Source organism: Saccopteryx leptura, chromosome 1, assembly GCF_036850995.1.
Source record: "Saccopteryx leptura isolate mSacLep1 chromosome 1, mSacLep1_pri_phased_curated, whole genome shotgun sequence".
Lineage (NCBI taxonomy): Eukaryota > Metazoa > Chordata > Mammalia > Chiroptera > Emballonuridae > Saccopteryx > Saccopteryx leptura.
The window spans coordinates 95,472,586-95,493,894 of NC_089503.1; the positions used below are offsets into that span (position 1 = coordinate 95,472,586).

General features: G+C 36.6%; 1 protein-coding gene across 4 annotated transcripts in view; it reads right to left on the reverse strand.

The window, feature by feature from the left end:
• RDX (radixin) overlaps positions 1–21,309 on the reverse strand; it is a 92,068-nt gene that overhangs the window by 50,057 nt on the left and 20,702 nt on the right. For all 4 annotated transcript variants that reach the window (XM_066371636.1, XM_066371634.1, XM_066371635.1 and 1 more), the window contains exons 3-5: positions 9,118–9,201; positions 4,462–4,557; positions 3,705–3,979 (exon numbers count right to left, since the gene is read on the reverse strand). In XM_066371636.1, the coding sequence (XP_066227733.1) occupies positions 3,705–3,979; positions 4,462–4,557; positions 9,118–9,201 (455 nt within the window). The remainder of the gene's footprint in view (positions 1–3,704; positions 3,980–4,461; positions 4,558–9,117; positions 9,202–21,309) is intronic.

Here is a 21,309-nt window from a genome sequence, read left to right on the forward strand (position 1 = left end):
GAGGCCTTTCCCATGCCTAAGGCCAATCTGTCTGTCCAGCCTGACTTTAAATCTATCTGGGCCTTTAAATGACTTTTCTCTCTACTTCCTAAGGATCTTCACTACATTCTTTATGGCAGGGGACCTATTTATTATTCTCTGCCTACATATATTATCATCTATACTTATTTGTGTTATAAAGGACAAAGATCGGCCTGACCTGTGGTGGCGCAGTGGATAAAGCGTCGACCTGGAAATCCTGAGATCGCCAGTTTGAAACCCTGGTCAAGGCACATATGGGAGTTGATGCTTCCTGCTCCTCCCCCCCTTCCCTCTCTCCTCTCTCTCTCTCCCCCTCTCTCTCTCCTTTCTAAAATGAATAAATTTAAAAAATCATTAAAATAATAAAATTTAAAAAAGGACAAAGATCACATCTATGTTCTTCACACTATATGCCCAATGTCAGCACCAAAGACTACTCAAAATTTGTAAAGAAAATAAAGAAAATACAATATCAATTCTTTCCCATCTCTTACAGAATATGTCTGTATACCCATACTTCCTTACTCCAAGTTTTTTTTTTCTTCTAAACAGCAAACTTCCTTCAAGAACTGTCCATATTCACTATCCTTCATTTCCATACCTAAAATCCACTTCCCTCACCCCTATCTACCACAATCTGGCTTTAGTCCCCAACACTCTACTGAAACTGCTCACTGTAAGGTCACTACCAATCTTTGCTTATTGTTAAACCCAACAGACATATTAGTTTCCCTCATACTTGACCTCTTCATACTATACTGCTCACAAAAATTAGGGAATACTTCAAAATGAATATGATGTGATAAAATAGTCCCTAATTTTTATGAGCAGTATATTGACACTGCTAACCAGTCTCTCCTTAAAGCTTCTTTTACCTTGACTTCCATGATGCAATACTCCCAGAGTACTAATCTCAATATACTTTATAGGAGCCGTTCCTCTGTACTTAAAAGTAAACTTCCAACAAGGTCTGTCCCAGGCCTTTTTCTTACTCTACCTGTACTTTCAGGTCCATCTCTTTCATTCCCATCTACTTGCTAATTACTCCCAAAACTGTATCACAGCTCAAACTGCTCTACAAGATCTGAACCCACATCAACAAATGAATACTAGCTCTTGGTTATATCGTAGATATTTCAGACTCAGTAAATTCAAAACTGAACTCTCTCTCCTGCAAAATGTATTCCTCCCCCCACACGCCTATTTTGGCAAAAAGGTATAACCAACCACCCAAATATCCAAGTCAGAAACCTGGGATATTAAAAATTTATGTGTATCAAGCTCTTTATTTTTTTTTAATTCAGTGACAGGAGGGGAGGTACAGACAAACTCCCACATATGCCCCAACCAGGATCCATCGGTAAGCCACTAGAGGGTGATGCTCTGCCCATCTGGGGTATTGCTCCATTGTGTAACAATCAAGCTCTTTTTAGCACCTGAGGCAGAGGCCATGGAGCCATCCTCAGAGCCAGGGACCAACTTGCTCCAATTGAGCCATGGCTGCAGAGGCGGGGGGGTGGGAGGGGAGAGAAAAGAGAAGGGAAGCGGTGGAGAAGCAGATGGGTGCTTATCCTGTGTGCCTTGATCGGGAATTGAACCCAGGGCATCCACAGGCCGGGCTGACACTCTACCACTGAGCCAACTGGCCAGGGCCATATCAAGCTCTTTTTAAAAGAGAAAGATACTATACAGTGGAGCTGATTATTCATATCACCAGAAAGCTAAACTCTACTGTGGAAGAATAGATTGCATATCTGGATTGTTTTAATATAAAAATTAAAGTATCCATCAAAACCATAATGACCATGATTTATAATCACCTAATAACTTTTACATACATGAAATAAGTCAATCATTGTGAATGTATTTTCTCCATTCCCAGCCAAAAGTTAGTACTCTAACATTAGGAGTAGCCTCTTAAGTTTTAGAAGGCTGGAATTAGTCCTCCAAACACTACCAACCTGAAGAACAGCTTAGTGGACTTGCAATGTGAAAGGCCAAATCTTAAAGAGCATGTGCTGTTTTCCTTTTTAAATAGTGGTTACAGCACAAGTGCATTTAAAATAAGAAATTGTGCTTAAGTGTGCTTCCAGTCTAAGATTTTTAAAAATCACATGACTATTAAATGTAAACCAATTACTTTATCTGGTGCACAACCAAATACTAATCTGATTGAACACTGAAAGAACCACTATGTTATACTTGAGATAAAATTGCTTTTATAAACAATTAAAAACTTTAAGGGTAAATTTGATTATACATAATATTTACCTTATGTACTAACTTAAAACTTAATCTGCTGTACGTTTTACTATATATTATACCTCAACTAAAAATAAAAACTAATCCTTATCTGAAATTAAATTCTACTGTGCCAATAATCAATTTCTCAATTCAGTGCTTAGAAAAATCATAGGAAAAGAATTTTGGATTGGAGTAATAGTAAATACCAGACAAACATACAGACTAATAAGTATCTCACATTCCTGATTCTCTTTCTGAACAACATGTACTGTTTTATCTTCTAAGAAAACTATTGTTGCAATAATATTAATGGGCAAAATAATGCAACATTTAATAATCAAATATTAACGCTACTGCATTTAATAGTATCTTATAAAGCATATATCAAAAGAATATACTTTGGTAACTGAAAAATAAACATTAATATCTATAACCAAAGGAAATAAATACATGTGAGCATGACATAGTTTAGTCTTTCTTCATTATTTAGTACCTATGAAAAAGAAACTACATCTAAGAGTTTAACTACCATGAGGAAGTGGTGGAAAACTAAAATTTTAGATAAAAAAATATGTTTTCAATTTAAATTAAAAATTTTAAAGCTTGGGAATCTGAACTACAAACAGTCATAACTTCTCTCCAGCTCCAAAAGACAGGTCTCCACATACATTCTAAGATGAATGATGTGTACGTTACAATTAAGAACTGAGATATTTAAAGGTAATATCTGATGCTGTTCTTTCTAAATTTATTAAGTAATGCTACCAACACTTGTATTGCATTTTACAGATAAAACCGTAAAACATACTGTTCATGAACAGTAACCAAGTATAAGGTAGGCAGAGCAGAATTATTATCCTCATTTTGCTGATTATGATATGAAGGCTCAAGAACTTTAGGTTTTTGCACCCAAGGTCACATAACCAGCAAAGAGCAGAATCAGAACTCAAAATCTCGGTCTCCTGTCTGATGATTGTTTCTTATGCCATGCTATTTTAAAGTAACTCATAGAGGCAAGAGTATAATGCAAATAAGAACAGAGCACTAGACTAGTAGTCTGAAAACTGAGTTTAAAACACCTTATGAAAGTTAGAAAGTTAATTTTAACTCTATAGAGGAAACAGGCTGGTATTTATTATTCTCAAAGTCATTTCTTAAGCACCTATCTGCCTGTGTAAGAATTTTTTAACAAGCACAACAGTCACTTCCTCCCTCAGCTTATCTTGTGGAAATGAGGAAAGAAGAGGCAGAAGGTTTAGGTCGCTGCAGACAATATAAATCCATGTAGCTACTGAGTCAGGATTTTTAAAACTATACTCTCTGCCTCAGCTGGCAATTTAAAAACTAAAAAAACAAAACAAAAACTCAAAAATTTCTATTTACAAACTTCTGAAATATATTTTGTCAGAGAATAGAACATAAAACCATGTTTCACTCACCGCTGGGGTAGGAGTCTATCGTTAGCCAGGTAGCCCGGTTTGTGAATCTCTTTGTTATAATCTCCGTACTTGGCTTGGACAGCATAGGAAGCCAAAAGGACTGCAGTTTCTGGTGGGCAATATATCTCATCATTTAAGATAGCTTCTTTAACTTGCAAGAAGAAAAGTCTCTGGGTTATTTCTTGAATTAATTCCTCAGAAACATCTTCAGGAAAGAACTTAGCTCTAAATTTGAACTGTAAAGGATTCTCTTTTTTAACATCTTGCTGTGTCACCTGGAACAGTAATTTCGATTATAATCAACAAAAATCTTAAGTTCAAAATAACTGAATCTAGTCAAATCAAACTTTTTTTAGAAAGCTATAAAACATCAATAAGATTCTAAATCTATAAGATTCTAAACCTGTAGAAAATATATGTGGGAAAAAAGATTCTATACTATATGACCTATAACTCACAGATCCTAACAACCAAACTGAAACTTCTTGAGAACCTATTCTGCATGTTTACATAAAAGTCAAAGTACTAAGTTAAACCTAATAATATTTCTTACGTGTTTTCAAGTGACTATTTCTTTTTCTGGGATAAATTTATGGTACCTTATTGAGTAAAAGATATGACACCTTTAAAGACTCACAGAGATAATGCAAAAGAAGGTCTGCATCAGTTAGACCCTAAGCTTTTCTGGCATAAATTCAAGATTATTAATTTCAAAGTAACTTAATTATTAACTGAATGTTATTATACATACTTTTACCTTTTTATTTAGTTTGAGCCATGTAGAATAACCTTTGCTGTCCACGTACTGCAGCCCAAAAAACCAGACCTCACGCAAACCTACTGTTTTCACCACCTTAAAAAAAAAGCCAATTTTAGTTTAATCACACTATAAATAGATGGCACTATACTTCAATAGAAAAACAAAACTACATATGTATTATAGGTATATTCCTTTGCTACAGAGAAGCTCTTACCTAAACAACATATTAATTAAAAATTCTGAAAACTTGGCCCTGGCCGGTTGGCTCAGTGGTAGAGCGTCGGCCTGGCGTGCAGGAGTCCCGAGTTCGATTCCCGGCCAGGGCACCCAGGAGAAGCGCCCATTTGCTTCTCCACCCCTCCCCCTCTCCTTCCTCTCTGTCTCTCTCTTCTCCTCCCGCAGCCAGGGCTCCATTGGAGCAAAGTTTGCCCGGGTGCTGAGAATGGCTCTGTGGCCTCTGCCTCAGGCGCTAGAATGGCTCTGGTTGCGGCAGAGCGACGCCCCAAGATGGGCAGAGCATCGCCCCCTGGTGGACATGCCGGGTGGATCCCGGTCAGGCGTATGCGGGAGTCTGTCTGACTGCCTCCCCGTTTCCAACTTCAGAAAAAAAAAAAAATCTGAAAATGTAAATTCAGTTTTATGTATTAAATTTTATAGTTATTTCAATCTTATTTGATACCTCCTTTTCCTTCTCAACTCCCATCATGATCCCAACAGACAACAAGAATAGGTTGGGGAAACAGATGCCATAATCCCATTTTCCTATTTCAATTTACCCCCACAACAAATACAGATTGGTATAGCCACTATGGAAAAGAGTATAGAGGTTCCTCAAAAAATTAAAAATGGAACTGCCTTATGATCCAGCAATTCCACTTTGGGTATATATATAGCCAAAGAAACCCAAATCATTAATTGAAAGAATATGTGCAGCCCTCTGTTCAAATTACCCCCACGACTACACTGTTGGTTAGCCAAGGCATATAGCACCGTTTTGGTGATAAGAGGCTCTGGAGACACTAAATGCCATGCCTCAGCTGACTCAGCTGGTGATTTTAAGCCCACTCCTTCTTCCCGTCACTCACCAGTATCCAGTCGATGATCTTCCCTCACTGAGCAAGAAACCATTCTTGGAACATGCCATGAATTTTACCCTCCACAGCTTTGATCATGCCTTTTCCTCTGCCCAGAATGTTTCTTTTGTACTTTTACCATCTGTTGAATAATTTATTTCTCAAGGCCCAACTCAACTAACATGCTTTCTGTGAATAAAGCTCTCCTATCATCCAGATAAATGAATCACTTATTCCTTGACATTCCCACAGTACTTTATCCATATTGCCTTTAGAACATTTACCTATCACATCATAATGAACTGTATTAACAGTATGTCTATTTATTCTCCTTGACTGTCTACAATTAAGGACAGAGGATATCTGCCTTATTAATCTTAAGCTCCATTCATCTCAAAGAATGAGTACCTGTGGCAGGTATTCAAAAATAGAAGAGTAAATAAAGTGGTAAGCTAGCAGCACCCAAAGCCATAATTATACCAACACAATAACACAGTATATATTTTTAAAATCTGTATTTAAAATAAAATGAGGGAACTAAGCCAGAGAAGGTGAAAGTTTATTAACATTTTAAAAGCTTTACAGAAAAGATTCAATATTAGTTCTTAAGTGGTAAATATTCTTGTTTTTTTCCTTTCAAATCTAAAAACATGTCAGGCTTTTGGTTTCAAGATAGCAAACTGAACCCTTCAGTTTACTTTCTCTGTCTCAAAAAATTTCACATACACACACTTTAAAAATATATGGCAACAGAAAATGGTTTAACTTTGGGTTATGGGCAAACAATGCAATGAATAGTTCACATGCTACAGAGATGTTTACCTGAAACCTATGTGTTCCTATGTACCAGTGTTACCCTATTAAATTTAATTTATAAATATAAATAAATAAAGTATTTCAGAAAAAATGAGAAAAATCATTTGGTTGTGCATAAAAAAACCAAAATTGAGAATTTTATGGATGATGTGGAATATAAAAACTCACACTGATGCAAAAGCCTATCAATGCCAAACCACAAAACTTTACTGTAGACAAAGATTCAGATCTCTTAACTTTGTCAAAAGACAGGTTACCCCAACAGAGCTATAGAAAACACTCCAGCCCACAGTGGCAGGCGTAGGAAACTTACACAGGTGGTGAACAACAGAGAGAAATGTATCAGAGTAGCTGAACTGAGCTTTTGCCTCCAGGCTTTGTGGGATTCACAATGACTGGTAAGTAAAATGGGGAGGTGCCAGAAGAGACCCCAGGGACAAAACCTTCACTTCAGACCATCACAGCAAGCACCAGGAACTGCAAGAGTGCAGCAGTGGAATTCCTGAAGAGGCCTGACCAGGCGGTGGTGCAGTGGATAGAGCATCAGACTGGGATGCAGAGGACCCAGGTTCAAGACCCTGAGGTCACCAGCTTGAGTCCAGGCTCATCTGGTTTGAGCAGAGCTCACCAGCTTGGACCCAAGGTCGCTGGCTTGAGCAAGGGGTTACTCAGTCTGCTGAAGGTCAAGGCACATATGAGAAAGCAATCAGTGAATAACTAAGGCAGGGGTCCCCAAACTATGGCCTGCGGGCCGCATGCGGCCCCCTGAGGCCATTTATCCAGCCCCTGCCACACTTTCGGAAGGGGCACCTCTTTCATTGGTGGTCAATGAGAGGAGCATAGTTCCCACTGAAATACTGGTCAGTTTGTTGATTTAAATTTACTTGTTCTTTATTTTAAATATTGTATTTGTTCCTGTTTTGTTTTTTTACTTTAAAATAAGATATGTGCAGTGTGCATAGGGATTTGTTCATAGTTTTTTTTATAGTCCGGCTTTCCAACGGTCTCTGAGAGACAGTGAACTGGCTCCCTGTGTAAAAAGTTTGGGGACCCCTGAACTAAGGTGTCACAAGGAAAAACTAATGATTGATGCTTCTTGTCTCTCTCCGTTCCTGTCTGTCTGTCCCTATCTATCCCTCTCTCTGACTCTCTCTCTGTCTCTGTAAAAAAAAAAAAAAATTCCTGAAGAGACCTTGTATTTTCAGTGGCTCTTTGCCTACTTCTGGAAATGTTCTCAAAAACTTTTAATCACATACAGGTACAGCATAGGGCAAAAGTAGGTTTACAGTGTGAGTACATGAATCAAAGTTTATTACTGTATAACTAAGTATTGTATTGTTTTCCATATAAACAACTGTAAACCTACTTTTGCCTCACCATGTATAAGTTAAAAAAATGGGCACATAACTATATGTATATTCATTGATAAACTACACACATATATTATAAAGTACATATTTCTAAAGTAATTTGAAAGTAAAGACAAACAGTTCCCTATTCCTTTCTTGCACCTTAACAGATAATGTGGAGCACTCCTTGGGGGTATCCTACAGGTGGATACTGGAAGATGAGGCTAGAGAAGGATGAGTAAGCAAGGAGCCAACAAAGAACCTGAAGCACTCAGCCAGAGACGACGACATCCAGCAGCTGGCCTCATGCCAGCACCATAATTAGAAGAGACTTTGCTACAGGTGGTCTCATGTAGCTATGTACTCTCACTTAGAGGAGCTATCTCTAGGTCTGCTTCTGACCTGACCCTGAACCTAAGTACCTGCCATCTCACCCCATATATTCACTATACCCAAAGTAAAACTTACTAGTTATTCATTTATTTATTTAGTGGAGAGAGAGAGAGAGAGAGAGAGAGAGAGAGAGAGAGAGAGAAAGAAGAAGGTAGAGACATGAAAAGCATAAACTCATAGTTGTGTCACTTCATTTGTTCATTGATTGCTTCTCATACATGCCCTGATGGGGGGGCTCAAGATGGGCCAGTGACCCCTTGCTCAAGCCAGTGACCTTTAGGCCAAAGCTGGCCACCTTGGAATCGTATTAATGATCCTGTGCTCAAGCTGGCAATCCTGCACCCAAGCCAGCAACCATAGGGTTTTGAACCTGGAACCTCAGAGTCCCAGGTTGAGACACTACCCACTGCACCACCACCTATCAGGCGGTAAATCTTACTTTTAGTTTTTTTTCATTTCAGCTCAAGAGAGCTGTCAGGAAATAGAACAGAAACTATAAGAATTAACTGTTGGCCTGGCCAGGTGGCTCAGTGGATAAAGTATCATCCTGGCACATTGAGGTCGTAGGGCACGATCCCCAGTCAGGACATTTAGAAAAAGTAATCAATGAGTACACAACCAAGTGGAAGAATGGGTTGATGCTCCTCTCTCCCCCTTTCTCCTTCTCTCTCTAAGTTCCCCAGGTCTTCTTGCTCCTGACATCCCCTCCATCTAAGATCTGCACCCATTCCACTACATAGAATGTCTATGAATTCCTTTTAGTCTTCATTACAATGGTTTGCATAGCAGATTATATTAAATAAATACCTAACAGTTATTTTTTTAAATCCTATCCCTCAAATCTAGGAATGAGAAAGACTATCTCTATAGCTGTTCAACATAGTTGAATAGGTACAGTATTGTGAAAAGTTACAGTGCTATGATGTTGCATTACCTGGAAGGGTATAGAAAAACACACAAAGTTGCAATAGCATGCACACTGTGATGTCAAAGGTTGTATATTTCATGTGGTTAAATGATACCTGGTCAAAAAGTTGTTTGCCTGTTGTATTGGGCTGGATGGCAAATTCTAGCTCAGCATCCATTGTGGTTACTCTTACATTGATCTGTAATAAAAACAAAAGGGATAATCAGTAGGAAAGCAAATATACCTATTAAACATTAGACAAAAGAAAATACTTTTATCTGATTTCTAAAATAAAGTGATATAATATGCAGGCAGAAAGAGCAACTTCGTAATTGTATCTAATAGTTTCTTTAACAGATAGAGTGATAAGGTTTGATTTTAATATGGGAAATCTCAAATCTATTTATAAAACAAAAACCTTATAACATCTCCTTTTAAAAACACTTATTGAACACTAACATATACTGGTAATAGGCTGTACACTTTTCATATTCTCATTTAGTCCTGGCAGCAATACTAGAAGATACGCTCATGTCTATAGAAACTGAAAGAGTTCCTATTTTTTGCCCAATGACACACGGCTATCATATGCAGAGCAGAAATTTAAACTGAGGTATAACTCAGAATTCTTTGAATGTCATTTACTACCTCATATCTCTTTAAACACAAAAATGGAAGTTTTGTTCATACTGCAAAGGTATTTTTCACTTTCTAAAAAGCATTCATCTATTGCCTTGTGCTGGATTGTATTTTAAGCTCTAATTTTTTGTATGTAAATACCTTTCTAGATGGTTATCTCACCAAAAACTTAACATGTCTTCACCAAAATAATTGTAATTCCAAAGTAGCACCTTCACCATGATGTGGTATAAATATTTCTTTTAAACTTCACTAGTAGAACTCTAAATCAGATTTATTTCTCCTTACATGTTTTACTCATTCTAATAACCACAACCCCTACACATATAGATCTTCTACCTCTGTAATAAAATAAATCTTCTAGACCTTTCATCCTTTAAAGTAGTATCTATTAGAAACTATTGACCTAAATAAAACAATACATGTCACATATGTAAACAATGAAACATAATAAAAATAAAACCAACTGTGATACAATAAGAAATACATATTTGGTCTTCATCCTGGTTCCTGGACAGCTCCTAAAACCCTTGAAATTTCCTAAGCGACAGAAGTGAGGAGCATCTTTTGTTACTCATAATAAGCCCCTTTCATTTATACTAGAGTTTATGCTAATGAGCTGATACCACAAGGGCTCCTACACAGCTTCAGGATGGGGGGGGGGGGCAAAGAAAACAACTATGTGATTAAAGCCACTCATCCCAACTTACAGGTAGAGGAGAGAGTGGGAACTGAGTTCATCAATGGCCTATGATTTAATCAACTGTGCCTACATAATGGAAATTCCATAAAAACCCTACAGGAAGGGGTTCAGTGAACTTCCAGAGCTGGTGAATGCATCCACATGCAGAAAAGATGATGCACCAAAACTCGACAACAGAAGCTCCAGTGCTCGGGACCAGTCAGGACCTCACCCTCTATTACCTCCTTCCTCTTCATCTGTATCATTCATTGTATCCTTTACAATAGCCTTTATATTTATATTATCCATATATATAAAATAGTAAGTAGTGTTTTACTGAATTCTGTGAGCTGTTATAACAAATTATAGAAACTGAGGAGAAAATCATGGAAAGATCATGGAAATTCCCAATTGTAGCCAAATTAGACAGAAGTATGGGTAACCTGAGGACCCAATCTTGTGATTGGTGTTTGAAGGCCAGGGGGCAGTGTTATGGGACTGAGCCCTCATAAACTCAGGAGTTGGTGTCAGAATGAAATATAGCACACACATTTGGAATACACATAGAACTGGAGAATTGCTTGGTGTGTAAAACCCACACATTTTTTAATAATTTTTATTAATTTTTAATTTATTGTGTTTACATGGATTCAACTGTCCCACTGAATATAACTCCCTCACCCCCACCCATGTCCCTTTTTTATACCCCTTTTGCCCCTGTCCACCAAACTCCCTTCCCTCTTCCCTCTGGGATTTGCTGTCCTGTTATCTGTATCTGTGTGATATGTATACATAATTTCACTAATCCCTTCACCTTCTCTGATCCCATCCTCTATCCCCCTTCCCTCTGACTGCTGTCCCTCTGCTCCCTGTGACCCTACCTCAGCCTCTATTCTGTTCCTCAGTTCACTTTGTTCATTAGATTCCACATATATGTGAGATCATATGATATTTTTCTTTCTCTGCCTGATTTATTTCACTTAGCATAATAATCTCCAGGTCCATCCACGCTGTCACAAAAAGGTAAGAGCTCCTTTTTCACAGCTGCATAGTATTCCACTGTGCATATGTACCACTTTTTTTAATCCACTCATCCACTGACAGACACTTGCGCTGTTTCCAGATCTTGGCTATTGTAAACAATGCTGCAATAAACATGGGGGTGCATATCTTCTTTTGAATCAGTGATTTGTTGTTCTTAGGATACATTCCTAAAATTGGGATAGCTAGGTCAAAAGGCAGTTCCATTTTTTCTTTATTAATTTTAATTTATTGTGTTTACATGAATTCAAGTGTCCCACCAAATATAACTCCCTCACCCCCTACCCCCGTGTCCCTCCCACCCCCTATGCCCCCCTTCCCTCAATACCCTCCCCTCTTCCCTCTAGGATTTGCCGTCTTGTTAACTATATCTCTGTATTATGTATGTATAATTTCAAGAATCCCTTTAACCTTCTCTAATCCCATCCCCTTATCCTCCCTCCCTCCAACCGCTGCCAGTCTGGTCCCTGTGATCTCTCCTCTGCCTCTATTTCATTCCTCAGTTCAGGTTGTTCATTAGATTTCACATATAAGTGAGATCATATAATAGTTTTCTTTCTCTGCCTGGCTTATTTCACTTAGCATAGTAATCTCCAGGTCCATACATGCCATCGCAAAAGGTAAGATTTCCTTCTTTTTCACATCTGCATAGCATTCCATTGTGTATATATATCATAGCTTTTTAATCCACTCATCCATCCACTGATGGACCCTTGGGCTGTTTCCAGATCTTGGCCATTGTAAACAATGCTGTAGTAAACATGGGGGTGCATATCTTCTTTTGAACCAGTGATTTGGTATTCTTAGGATATATTCCTAAATGTGGGATAGCTAGGTCAAAAGGTAGTTTCATTTTTAAGTTTTTGGGGAAACCCCATACCATTCTCTACAGTAGCTACACCAGTCTACATTCCCAGCAGCAGTGCAGGAGGGTTCCCTTTTCTCCACATCATCACCAGCACTTATCTGTGTTGTTTTGTTAATTAGTGCCATTCTGACAGGTGTGAAGTGGTATCTTATTGTGGTTTTAATTTGCATTTCTCTAATGATTAGTGATGTTGAGCATTTTTTCATCTGCCTATTGGCCGTCTGTATGTCCTCTTTGGATAAGTATCTGTTCAGTTCTTTTTCCCATTTTAATTGGATTGTTTACCTTCCAGGTGTTGAGTTTTAAAAGTTCTTTATATAAAATTTTTGTTATTAACCCTTTATCAGACGTATTGGCGAATATGTTCTCCCATTGTGTGGTTTGTCTCTATTTTAATTAATAGTGTATTTTGCTGTGCAAAAGCTTTTTAGCTTGATATAGTCCCATTTGTTCATCCTGTCCTTTATTTCACTTGCCTGTGGAGATAAATCAGCAAAAATATTGCTATAAGAGATATCGAAGAGTTTACTGCCTATGTTTTCTTCCAAGATGGTTATGGTTTAATGACTTACATTTAAGTCTTTTATTCACTTTGAGATTATATTTGTAATTTTGTATTATGGTGTAAACTGGTGGTCTAGTCTCATTTTTTTTCATGTACCTGACCAATTTTCCCAACACCATTTGTTAAAGAGACTGTCTTTACTCCACTGCATGCTCTTACCTCCTTTGTCAAATATCAATTGATCATAAAGGAGTGGATTTATTTCTGGGTTCTCTGTTCTGTTCTAGTGATCTGTACGCCTGTTCTTATGCTAGTACCAGGCTGTTTTGATTACAATGGCCTTGTAGTATAACTTAATATCAGGAAGTGTGATACCTCCCACTTTATTCCTCATTTTCAAGATTACTGAGGCTATTTGTGTTCTTTTTCGGTTCCATAGAAATTTTTGAAATATTTGTTCTATATCTTTGAAGTATGTCATTGGTATTTTAATAGAAATTGCATTGAATCAATACATTGCTTTGGGTAATATAGACATTTTAATGATGTTTATTCTTCCTGTCAATGAACACAGTATATGCATCTACTTGTTTGTATCTTCCCTGATTTCTTTTATCAATGTTTTATATTTTTCCAAATACAAGTTCTTTACCTCTTTGGTTAAATTTACTCCCAGGTACTTTACTATTTTGTTGTTGCAATAGTGAAGGGGATTGTTCATTTAATTTCTCTTTCAGACCATTTATTGTTGGTGTATAAAAATACCACTGATTTCTAAATATTAATTTTTTATATCCTGCCACCTTGCCAAATTCATTTATCAGGTCTAGTAGTTTTCTATGTACAGTCTCAAGTCATCAGCAAATAATGATAGTTTTACTTTTTCTTTTTCAATTTGGATGCTACTTTTATTTTTTCTTCTTGTCTGATTGTGTGGCTAGGACTTCCAGAACTATGTTGAACAAGAGTGGTGAAAGGGGGCACCCCTGACTTCTTCCAGATCTTAAGGGGATTGCTTTTAATTTTTTCCCATTGAGTAGGATGTTGGCAGTGGGTTTGTCATAGATGGCCTTTATCATGTTCAGGTATGTTCCCCGTATTCCCACTTTGCTGAGAGTTTTGATCATACATAGGGGGTGGATTTTATCAAATGCTTTTTCAGCATCTATTGATATTATCATGTGATTTTTATACTTCCTTTTGTTAATGTGATGAATCACATTTATCATTTGCAAATACTGTACCAGTTTTGCCTCCCCAGAATAAATCCCACTTGATCATGATGTATGATTTTCTTCATGTATTGCTAGATCCGGTTTGCTAATATTTTGTTGAGAATTTTAGCATCTAAGTTCATCAGGGATACTGGCCTATAGTTTTCTTTCTTTGTAGTGTCTTTACCTGGTTTTGGAATGAGGATTATGCTTGCCTCATAAAAGGAGCTTGAAAGTCTTCCCTCCTCTTGAATTTTTTGAAATGGCTTGAGAAGGATAGGTGTTAGTTTTCCTTGAATACTTGGTAAAATTCGCCTGTGAAGTGATCTGGTCCAGGACTTTTGTTTGCTGGGCAATTTTTTATTAACTGTTTCAATTTCATTTGTTGTACTCGGTCTGTTTGGGTTTTCTAATTCTTCCATATTGAGTTTTGGAAAATTATATGTTTCTAGGAATTTATCCATTTTGCCTAGGCTGTCCAATTTTTTGGCATACAGATCTTCTTTTCTTCAAATCCTTTGTATTTCGGCGGTGTCAGTTGTTACTTCTCCATTTTCATTTCTAATTTTATTTGCGTCCTCACTCTTTTTTTCTTGATGATTTTGGTTAAAGGTTCATCAATCTTGTTTACCTTTTCAAAAAACCAGCTATTGGTTTCATTGATCTTCTGTATTGTTTTTTTAACCTCTATGTCATTTATTTCCACTCTGATCTTTATTATTTCCTTCCTTCTACTTTCTCTGGGCTTTGCTGTTCTTCTTCTAGTTCTTTTAGATTCAGGGTTAAGTTAATTTGAGTTTTTTCTTGCTTCGTAAGGTATGCCTATAATGCTATGAACTTCCCTTTCAGGACTGCTTTTGCTGTGTCTCATAAATTTTGACTTTTGTATGTTCATTTTCATTTGTTTCAAGGAAATCTTTTATTTATTCCTTGATCTCGCTGTTAACCCATTCGTTATTTAATAATAAGCTATTTAGCCTCCAAGTTTTTTAATGTTTTTCAGTTTTTTTATTGTAGTTAATTTCTAGTTTCATGCCATTGTGATCAGAGAAGATGCTTGATATTATTTCAATCTTCTTAATTTTATTGAGACTTTTAGTGTCCTAATGTGGTCTATCCTAGAAAATGTACCGAGAGCACTTGAAAAAAATGTATATTCTGCTGCTTTGGGGTAAAAGGTCTTGAAAATATCTATTAAATCCAGTTGATCTAGTGTGTCATTTAAGGCCGCTGTTACTTTGTTAATTTTCTGTCTGGAGGATATATCCATTGATGTTAGTGGGGTATTGAAATCTCCTACTATTATACTAATATTGCTGATTTCTCCCTTTATATCCTTAAAAATCTGCTTTATATATGTAGGTGCTGCTATATTAGGTGCATAGATGTTTACAATGGTTATATCCTCCTGATGGATTGCTTGCTCCCTTTATCATTATGTAGTAACCTTCTTTATCCCTTACTATAGCCTTTGTTTTAAAGTTGATTTTGTCATAAGTATTGCTACCCCAGCTTTTTTTCCATTTGCATTTGTGTGAAATACTTTTTTCCATCCCTTCACTTTTAGTCTATGTGTATCTTTTGTTCTCAGGTGCGTCTCTTGTAGACAGCATATGTATGGGTCCTGTTTTCTTATCCACACAGCTACCCTATGTCTTTTGATTGGAGCATTTAATCAATTTATATTTAAGGTTATTATTGATATGTAGTTGTTTATTGCCATTTTATTCTTTAAATCTATCATCCTTTTTTTTTTCCTTTGCTGTTTTTACAGCAATCCCCTTAACATTTCTTGCAGTACTGGTTTGGTTGTAATGAATTCCTTGAGTTTTTTGTCTGGAAAGCTTTTTGTTTCTCCTTCAATTTTAAATAATAGCTTTATTGGATAAAAAAGTTTTGGTTGTAGGCTCTTGCTTTGCATCACTTTGAATATTTCTTGCCAATCCCTTCAGGCCTCAAGTGTTTCTGGTGAGAAGTCGGATATCATCCTTATGGGGGCTCCTCTGTAGGTAATTAACTGTTTTTCTCTTGCAGCTTTTAGTATTCTTTCTTGTCTCTTACCTTTGGCACTTTAATTATAATGTGTCTTGCTGTAGGCCTCCTTGTGTTCCTCTTTAATGGGACTCTCTGTGCTTCTTGAACTTGTGCGACTTTTTCCTTCATCAATTTAGGGAAATTTTCAGCTATGATTTCTTCAAACAGGTTCTTGATTCCTTGTTTGTTCTCTCTTTTTCAGGAATCCCTATGATGAGGATGTTGTTTCTCTTCATGTTGTCACAGAGCTCTCTTAAGAGCTTCCTCAGACTTTTTGAGCCTCTTTTCTATTTGCTATTCTGCTTCCATTTATCTTGTCCTCTAAATCACTGATTCGATCCTAGACTTCATCCAACTTGCTATTATTTCCTTCTAGTGCAGTCTTCATTTCTGATATCATTTTTGTCATTTCTGACTGGTTCTTTTTTATGATTTCAATGTCATTTTTGATGCTTGCTATCTCTTTATTTAGGTGCTCAATATGCCCATCCATTGTTGTTCTAAGGTCCTTGAGCATCCTAAAAATCATTGTTTTACACTCTGCATCTGGTATTTTGGTTACTTCCATCTCATTCAGTTTTTTTTCTGGGAATTTCTCTTGCTAATTCACTTGGGTCACATTTCTCTGTCCATTTTGTCCATGTATTAGGTAGTGCTGTCTGACTTTGAAATTTTTGTGTAGTCTTTATGAAGAAGATGGTTTCGGTGGTATTGTCCTCCAGGCATCTTGTTTTCCTTGTTCTAGGAATGCTTCTTGAGGGCACTATTTTTCCTTTTGTTGTATGTTAGTATTAGATGCAGTTGGTCCTTTCATGGGTATGTTTATCCCTTCAGGCTGGCTGGCTCTAAGGGTCAACCTTGATTATGTATATTATACACTGTGCAATGTCTGTCCTGTTGGGCGTATTTATTCTCCACAATGTCTGGTGCCTGCTAGATTCCAACTTGTGTGTGCTGCTTGTGTCGGTAGTTGAGTCTTAGGGTTGATGCTGTCTGTGACCCACTACCAGTAGTGTCTCTAGTACTTCTTGGAAACCCACACATTTGAAGTAAAAATTTAGTGAGTAAAGAAAGTTTTCATTTATCCAAAAATCTACCATCATCCAACTTAATAAAAAATGACAAAGATTGTTGCCAATAGCGGTGTATTTCTTCTTTTTGAATTTTCCTGTCCCCAACCCTCCACGGGTAAGCACTAACCTGTATTATGCGCTGTCATTCCATTGCTTTAAATAAAAATAGCTCTATCACAAATGTAGTTATCTGTATGGAAAGTTAGTTTTTCTTGTAAAATGTAGTTTTTGATTTTTAGCTATATTAAAATTGTACAGTACTACCAATAAAGTCTCATTGCTTGATGTGAGCAGTGGTTACATGGGCATATTTTATAAAAATTCATCAACTACATACACATTTATATTTGATAAAATTTTAACAAAAATTATACTATGCTATTGTTTGCTTTTTCAGCTATAGTTCTAAGATTCAATTATGTTTTTGTGAGTAGTTACAATTCATTTTGACTGCTATACAATATCTATGTTAGCCAATAATTTAATACCCATTTTCCTGTCAATGAGCATTGTTTCCAATTTTTACTATAAAGAATAGTACTGCTATAAATATTGTTATACATGTCTCCTAATGCCTATGGGTCTAGATGAGTTTCTCTAGAAGTATATACTCAGAAGAATTCTAGGGTGATAAATTATGCATACTTTCAACTTTACTATGTAATGCTAAATTATCTTCCAACATCACAGTATCAACTTAGTTCTCATCAATAGTGTATAAGAATTGCTGCTGATCTATATTTTTACCAACAGTGGGCATTCAGTTTTTTTAATGTTTGACAATTTAGTGCATCTAAAATTATATTTTAATATGGTCTTAATGTGCAGACTCTATACCTAATGAGGCTGAGAACATTTTCTTTTGGGTGCTAAGCAGAATTCTAAGATGGCCCCATGATCTCCATCCCTGGTGTTACTCTCATGATTATATTGTATTACATGACAAAAGGGATTTTGCAGCTGTGCTTAAGGATACTAATCAGTTGGCCTTAAAGTAGGAAGATTGTGTGGGTGGGCCTAAACTAATCGTGAAAATCCTTAAAAAGAAAGCCTTTTCTCTGAGTGGTTGTAGAAATCAGAGAGAGTCAAAATTCAGATAGGAGTATGACACAAAGAAGGTTCTCCACTGCTGAACTGGAGAGGCCATGGGGCAAGGACCTGACACCAGCCTCTAAGAGCTAAGAGCAACTCTGGCCAATAGCTAGCAAGAGAATGGAACTTCTTTCTCCAGTAAAAACAGATGCATCATTTTGCAAGAAAATCAATTCTGCTAATAAAAGGAATGGGCTTGGAAGAGAACTCCAAGCTCCAGAGAAGAATGCAGTTGAGGTAAATCTTGATTTCAGGCTAATGAAAAACCCTAAGCAGAGAAACTAATAGTGGAACTGAAGAATTAGAAATTTAGTAATAGTACCTTTAGTTATAATCAATAGGATTAATGATTAATGCAAGTATAAAGCTTTGTTCCAGAAGCTGGATACAGGAATGGGTCTATGTGACTCTATGAGGCTGCAAGCAATCTACCTTTGTAGCCTAGGAGATCCACAAACAAAATGGTATCTAAGCCCAATGCTCCAAGGATTGAACGCCCATTGACAAGGACGCAGATAAAGAATTACTGATCAGCAGGTGAAAAAAATACTAGTAACTTTTCCCTAACTTCCAAACCCCTCAACTCTGCCTTTTTTCCTCTATAAAAAGAATGGCTGAGACAAGATGTTAAGACGGTTTCTGGGTACAGAACCCATCTTCTTAGATTGCCAGCCATCTGAACAAAGCCCCATAAAGATTCAAATCTTGTCTCTACTTATTTGGCTGAATGGTGACAGGCAGCACAAAAGCAGGTATTTTTTTCCGTTTCATTTCCAGTCACAACATCCCATACTGCTAACCCATAAAACTGCAAGGCATACAAGACTATTGTTTTAAGCTACGATTAGGTTTGCAGTCATTTGTTATTGAGCAATATAAAACTAATACATTTACTGACTATTCAATCTCCATCTCTGAGATGTCTGTTCATGTCTACTGCTTATTTTTCTAATTGTCTTCTTACTTCTATGTAGGAAACTTTTATAGATCTAGATTTTTTTTCAGTTGTGTCACAAAATTTTTTTCTCCCAATAGTTTGTTATTTTACTTTATAAAGTGCCCTTCTTTATGGTAAACATATCCTTAACTATAATACTGAATTTATCAATGTTTACATAGGGATTTTTTTGTGTCATGTTTAAGAGATATTACTCTACTCTGGAGTCATGAAGTTATTAACTAATCAGTATACACAATATATTTCCGACTCAAGTTTTGTTTTTCATAAGTTGTCTTCAATGATTTTTTTCTTATGATTTGAAGTAGAGGTCTAATTTCATCTTTTAATCCCCAAAAGGATAAAGATATAGAGATTTAAAACATCCAAACAATGTATACTGATTTGTGATTTCATGCCCCAAAAGACTACTCTGTTTTAAACCGTATGTCTATACGTATAGGTCTGATTTTGTGCTAATTCTCCTGCAATGGACAATTTAACTATTCTGCCAATAACATATAGTCTTAATTATTATATCTTTAAAATAATTCTTGATATCTGGTAGGGCTAGTCCCCCTCATTATCTTCAGAACTGTTTCAGTTATTCTTAGTTCTTTGTGCTTGTTCTTGGTGCCATATAAAATTGTAAACTTTTCATTATGCATCATAATCAATACTCTATTATGATTTTAAATTGGAACTACACTAAATTCAATAATACAACAGATTCTCTTAGAGAAATCACATCTTTTCAATACTGACTCTCCTATCCATGACTATGGTTCTCTCTGTGCATTAATTTAAATCTTTTTTAGTATCTTTCAAAAAATTGTTTATAATTTTCTCCATAAAAGTATTATTAATCATTTTTTAGATATCTTTCCCCTAGTTCATTATGGTTTTGTGGTTTTTATAAATATACAGGTCCACAATCACTGACATCCTAAAAACATTGAAAACTGCCCTGGCCAGGTAGGTCAGTTGGTTAGAGCATCAGCCTAAAATATCAAGGTTGGGAGTTCAATCCCTGGTCAGGGCACATACAAGAATCAACCAATGTTTCTCTCTCTCCCCCTTCCTCTTATCTAAATTCAATCAGTTAAAAAAAAAAGTCTACTAGCTAATTCCTATTAAAATTTGACATAGAGTGATATGAAACTAACTAATGAATTAAATCACCCCACTTCAAATGAATATTTACATATTAGTCTTTACAAGTATTAATGTTTTTGAGGTAATGTAACAGACCTCAATAGAGTTTCAAGATATAATGACAGGCACACATAAATATGGCATATTCACCTTACTGAATATTCACCTTACTAAAATCCAAAAAATTCCAAATACCAAAACCCATCTAGCTTAACTCATCTAGCTTAAACTCATCATTCAAATACAGGATTGTTAAAATTTCCAATTTTTTTCTGGTTTTGCTTCTATAGAAATGCAATTTATTTTTTCATATTGATCCTTTAGATCTGTTCTCTTGCCTATTATATAATGAGCCTATGAATCTTTGTGTTTATATAAAACAGAGGCCAGAAAACTTCTTCTGTAAAGGACTAAAAATATTTTAGGCTTTGCACATGGCACACTCAACTATACACTACAGCAACAAAGCAGTTATAGATAACAAAACATAGTATGTTCCAATAAAACTTCAGGCACTGAACATTGAATTTCACATAGTTTTCTCCAACAAATGAAAATGTAAAACCATTCCTAGTTTACAGGCTATGCAAAAGGATGGCAGGCTGAAATTGGTCTATGGGCCATAATTTGCCAACCCCTTAAAGAAAAATCTTAACATCTTCAAACAGTGTGTATCTTTTGGCGTGTTCCTGATTTTGAAAGAAATGCTTCACTGCTAATATCTTAAGAATTGCTTTCACTATATATAGCTTTTCTTCTATATCTAGCTTAAGAGGTATTAATTTTTTTTTAAATTATTTATGCCCTAGCCAGTTGGCTCAGCGGTAGAGCGTCAGCCTAGCGTGCGTAGGACCCGGGTTCGATTCCCGGCCAGGGCACACAGGAGAAGCGCCCATTTGCTTCTCCACCCCTCCGCCGCACTTTCCTCTCTGTCTCTCTCTTCCCCTCCCGCAGCCAAGGCTCCATTGGAGCAAAGATGGCCCGGGCGCTGGGGATGGCTCTGTGGCCTCTGCCTCAGGCGCTAGAGTGGCTCTGGTCGCAACATGGCGACGCCCAGGATGGGCAGA